The sequence below is a fragment of the Ostrinia nubilalis genome, chromosome 7 (genome assembly GCF_963855985.1).
Source record: "Ostrinia nubilalis chromosome 7, ilOstNubi1.1, whole genome shotgun sequence".
NCBI lineage: Eukaryota > Metazoa > Arthropoda > Insecta > Lepidoptera > Crambidae > Ostrinia > Ostrinia nubilalis.
This window is the reverse complement of record NC_087094.1, coordinates 15,803,090-15,809,089: the sequence shown is the minus strand read 5'-3', so window position 1 is coordinate 15,809,089 and position 6,000 is coordinate 15,803,090. Positions and strand designations below refer to the sequence as shown.

At 30.4% G+C, this 6,000-nt stretch overlaps 1 protein-coding gene across 1 annotated transcript in view; it reads right to left on the bottom strand.

Annotated features, from left to right (window-relative positions):
• Nucleotides 1-805: 805 nt before the first annotated feature.
• The window catches only part of LOC135073450 (glycine receptor subunit alphaZ1), a 62,638-nt gene continuing 57,443 nt past the window's right edge, over nucleotides 806-6,000 (bottom strand). Inside the window, exon 14 of the mRNA XM_063967632.1 lies at nucleotides 806-4,420. Coding sequence (XP_063823702.1) covers nucleotides 4,271-4,420 — 150 coding nt within the window. The 3' untranslated portion in view covers nucleotides 806-4,270. The remainder of the gene's footprint in view (nucleotides 4,421-6,000) is intronic.

Sequence of the window (6,000 nt, the reverse complement as noted above, 5' to 3'; positions counted from 1 at the left end):
CAGAGACCACCCTTTTATAATATTATGTAGATTATACATATACATACATACATACATAATAACATAAAAAACCCTTTCTGTATGAGTAACATTGATTGATATTGTCATGATGGTATCTTTAGAGACCACCCTTTTATAATATTATGTAACTATGCACATGACATAAATCCCAAGTTCCCAACCCAACCTCTAACAAATTCCTTAACTAATATACAATATGTAATAGTTCTTGTGACTTTGCTAAATAGACTTGGTGGTATCATCAGCATACACTTATTGCACATTCAGCTAGCTTTATGGACTTTGCCACACTGGCATTAAGTTAAATACATGTGGTAAATTCAGTTGACTTTGGCAATAATAAACATTATTAAGATATAATAAAAATCTACCAAAACAATTTATTGGAGTATCTGTGTATTGTAAGTTTAAGTGATATGTTAAAATATACCTAAATCTACCTACTCAGTACTTTGATTGCAATTCAACTGTCGATGATTTTGCTACAAATATTTGAAGAGGCGGTTTTCTTAAACATGTCTATAATAGTAGATATTGTAAAATGTTTCGTTATGTCATAAGATAGAGACACGTAAATAAAAAGTCAAATATGAATCATTCATATCCTTTGTTTTAATATCAACAAATCTTTTTCTACAGTATTTAAAATGACCAATCGTTTCTAATAGCAAATTAATTTTGGACAAAGTTCAGTTGCTTAAAATCATTAGTTATTTCATATAATGACGATTTATGATTAAACTGTACAATAATATAATTAACAACATACTTATTATATCTAAGCCCTTCTTACTTTAAGTAGTACTTATTATTCAACAAATATTGTGTTTATTGTTATAATCTTAAAAGTTATAATTTCTTAACTTCAGCCAAAATCATATTTTTTATGAGCTTATTAACCCTCAAACCGGTAGACAAAAATATTTTTTATTAATTTGGAACTCTATTCAGTGTAATTAAAATCAAAATAAAGGTGTAGTGGTAACCGGTCAAAGAGTTAACTTACCTACTATGAAATTATTAACTCTCAATTATAAAATATATCTCTTAATTTATTAATAAGGACGAATTATCTTTTATCTAATCCTGGCGTTTCTAAGTTTTGTAGAAAAACGCAAACACCATGTAGCAGTACAATTATGAAATCAGCTACTTACGAAAGGTTTAAGGCACGGTTTGATCCTTTTTTTAATTAAAAATATTTTAAAAGTTAACATACATACTCGTATTGTTTCTTTGGTCAATTAGGGAAATCTATGTCACAAAAGTACATATCATTAGCACACTGAGACAGGATATAGAGACTGGAGAAATCGACATGTCTCTCTCTACACTGTGGGCGGAGCCAGAGTCCAACATCATAGTTAATAATTAAGGATCATTCCATCAGTATTCAGTTCTCAACTTGTCAGCATCATATCAGAAAAACGAGACGCATAAAATAGCTGTATTGAGGCAGATACTGACTAGTCTAAGACAAGAGACCCTGTCTTAATTTCGTCCGCTGATAAAAATATTAATAACCAGTAAAACGGTCTCGATCCCCTGTCCCGCTTGGTCTACGGCACCTTTAGACATCGTTTTCTTAATAAGTAGTTACCTCGTACTGCACTTGATTCGAGTATAAGTAAAGACTTTAAAATGTATTTAAAATCCCAAGTCAATAATGTAGACTTCATCAATAGACTTACATATAATTTTACATTGAAATACATATTACTTGCTCCCAATTTCCGTATATTTAGCTAAAAGTCTGATTTCACAATTTAACTACAACATTCCTATAACAAGCGTTAAAACTCTGGACATAATTACATAAGCTATCACAATGGGTTAAAGCTGAAATATGATTGTCGCGGCGGACGTGATGAAGCACCCTCTTTTCATACACTATAATAAATATAGGGTGAAACAACTGTACAATTATCACTTTGGTAAAATAAAATAAGTAAAAAATATATGACGGGAACATACATAAATATAGCTTTTAATTTTCACTTAACTTGCTACAAATCGATCGTATTTATGATATACCTAGCAATTAAATAAGCATTTATAACGTCTTGAATTCGTTGTTCAACACCCTGCATGTCAATATAAAATGATGAGAGTTAACGGATTTATATGATTTCTTGTGCATATTTTTTTAGGAATCTATCAAGTTCTCTCTTTGCATTAACTCTCACACGAAAACTGAGGTGTTACTTATTATTTTTATAACAGCACCTTAACAATATTTATACAAATCAAATTATGAAACGTTGCCAAAGTTAGATACAATCTCAAGAATAGATTCAAGACTGCAATTGGGCTATTAACATCTTGTGATTTGACCAGTCACAGGATTTGTCTATTTGAGTTTGAATCTAGTTTTGACCTTCATTTCAAAATTTTTGCCCAAATAACATTCTAATTTATGAAAATATAATTTATCTAACAGTGTCAAAAGAAAAAGTTCGTTTTAAAGATGAGTTGATAACATTAAAAAAACTTACAATTTAGTGTAAATAATCAACTCATCTTGCGTCATATCAACAGTTGATTTTTCTTCATTAAGAAAACTGATTAATTAAAGATAAAACATTTTAAGTTATTTGATCAAAATGAATAAATACACAACTAAATTAATTTAAGGAAGCTTTTGAATTTTACGATGACGACCCATAATAAGTATAATCATGAAAGTTAATACCTACATGAAATAAAAATATGCAAATGAAAAAAATCCGAATAAAAAAATAGTAGTATTTTATATTATAAAATAAAATAAAAAATGAAAATACAATTTAATGGTGTTTCAGAATAAGTTCAGTTATCTACAATATTATATTTTTTAATTAGTTTTACTAATTTACATTTTTGTGCATATCATTTTGTACATTGACATTAAATGCCTTTAGCAATGTAGTCACCATCAAGAACATTCAATTTGTTCGATATACTTAAAATTTACAAAGTCAAAGAACGAATCTATGTTTTTGATGCTGATCTTACCTGAACCTTTACTAAAAACGTTAGTAATTATGCTAAATTAAAAAAAGGTCTATAAAGCACTTGATTAAGTTTGTTATTTTTAGTATACAATATGACACAAAATGAAAAAGATTTTAGTCGTGTACCAATTTTCGCTCCTCCAAGGATATAAAAATTTTTAACTTACTTTTCCTATAATGCTTACTACATCGTATGACCACAATCGTATAATCTCGTAGCAACAAGCCATGAAAAAAATAGTATTAATAATTGTTTGATCAAATACTTACTTATCGTCTGAAACAGAGACTGAACTGTCTTAATGATATCAAATTACTTCACTTTGGTATCTTAATCGGTTATATTTTGTTGACAGATAATAGAGTGGCTACGTTTTGACATGGTGTAGTGGGTAGAGTCCTTAATTAATTTTGGGAAATCAGAGGTTCAATGAAAATTTTGACCTGTTATTATTAGAAATACAAACGAATTTGTAGGTGTGCGTAATACAAGGAATTCTCGGTAAGCGAAAATTGGTATTCATCATACTTAAAATCTTATGAATGGTCATATTGTATAAAAGTTCGCCACCGCCTTTTGAGAATTTAATTAAGATGCAAATTAAAGTGAATCACTAAATGTGTTGAGAAACGTAAAAAGTTAGTCGAATTCGGCAAATTTTGTTAAATATTCGTCGAAGTTCATGAAAGATTCTTATGACGAGAAAAAATTTGAAATTCCCTCGGTATTTCAAATTCGGGAAAACTGATTGACTTTTTTTTTCTTAGCGGAATTGTATTTTTCTGGTTTTTTTATGACCCGCTGTTCGAATCTGTTCTTTCATGTTTATGACTGTAAGCAAAATAAAAATCTAGGAAATTCAAAGACAAAGACCATCGAGTTTTACAGGGTTGAAGGAAAAAGAATTACAAAAAGAAAAATTACAATCAAATGGTATTACAAACCTAAAATAATCTTGTTATTTCTTACAGAACTTTATTAAGAGCAGAACAAATCTCGCAGTAGCGGCAAATTCGGGGAACTTATGAAAAACCTATTACTGAAATAACAACACAAAAATATTTCACGAAACAACGTAGACAGAATAAATCAATGTTAAACACGGAACGACGAACGAAAAAGCAAAAAAAAATTATGTTATTGTATCTTTTTTCCATACAAAATGACGCGGAAAATACATTAGACCTCATTCATTTTATGTATTTTTTTATTTATTTCAAAGGCGATGGCGAAGGAATGTGTTTAGTTCTAATTGTTATGAAGACGTCTTCGTTTTAAGTAGTAGTACAGGCCAGTACATAGTCACGAAGAGAAGGAATAGGGCGGGGAAAACCACGCGCGAGAGCTTGTCTATCTCCCGCCATAGCACACGCTCTTGCCCGGTGTCCGCGTCAAGCCAAGCCACCTGGGAATAAAATAAAATACATAAAAAACCCCAAAAATATAAAAAAGGTTTGTTTAAAAAGAATAAAACACATTCTATATTTTTGACTGACGCTTGGTCTGGTGGCATACTAAATACGCCAGCAGCGGTTGTAGGTTCAAGTCCCAATGGGGACATTTATATGTATGAAGGAATATTAAACATACCTAGACTATAAAACTCCATGACTTCAGGCAAATAAATCAAATTGATCATGCTCACCACACAGACGTTTGTCCCCAATAGGACACAAACCCATAACCGTAGCAAAATAAGTATTACAGTTCGGTGGTAGTGTGTCATCTGATTGCCATAGTAGTATGTTGTTTTACGTAATTTAATAGGGTTTATGCTTAAATTGCTAAATATTATTTACTAAACTGCGTAAGGGACTTGAACTCTTGACCTCTCGTTTATCCTACTTGAGAAAGTTGAGATTTTCAAGAGAAAAAGAATTTAAAGTTCTATTTAGTTTTCGGCTAATGAGGTATTATATTATTTTATTATTTTAGGACTGATATCTTTTATTCTTTAGGTAAACGGTTAAAGCATGTTATAAATGCAGTGCTTGGTTTCATTGACTTTCAGCGTTGAAATTTAATATTTACTCATCTCAAAAAATATTTATAAAAATTATTCTTTGTATTTCAAGTGATATTACGGTGTACATTTGAAGAATTTGATCGCTTAAGGGCTTAGAAACACATCTTAGGCATTACAGAAGAAAATACCTAAATGGCAATGTTGATGTTTGCAGCCTAACAAGATTTGTCATGCGAACTCAAAAGAAATGAAAAGCTTTAATGAGCGTATTAGTTATGAAATACCTAATAGTTGCAGGACAATATAATAAGTAGGTAAAATTTTGCTATTATATCGTGACGTGCTCGTAAATGGACATGTCGATAATGCAAATAAGTGTAGTCTAATGGCTTCTGACTCAAATGTAAAAATATTTTGGACTAGCTTTCCGCCCGCTGCTACGCTATATTAGTATAGATGATAGCTACTGTACTACAAAAGCTTTAGCGCATACTTGTACGAGTACTTGTTTAAAGTTATTGACAGTATCTACAATAGCCAACAGAGTTTATTTAAAATGTGAAAGCCTTTCTATATCTTATTTGTTGACAGATTCACGATAAAAACGCTATCAGACGTAATATCCGATCCAGTAAATAAGTTTTCAAGTGAAGGCAAATATTTATTTTGATAATTCATTCAATAATATTTAAACAAATACAATACCATTTGCCAAATAAATACGTAAGATGATTTTAGTGTTTCAAATAACATTTGTATTTCTGCCAAAGCTATTATGTTATTTTTAGCGCCTAAAATAATAAGATTTATTAGGCCATATTTACACGGAGAACCTTTTATAAGCCTACGAGTATCTATTCTTGTGCTATTATTATCAGAACTTCTTTCTCTATTAACGTGTTCAGTAATGGATGCAAATAACCAAACTAATTTTCACGCTTCATAAGGAGACCTTTTTGATGGCGGAAATCTTTGAACGCCACTGCCCCGTATACAATAGGTACATGTAGTACGCTTTA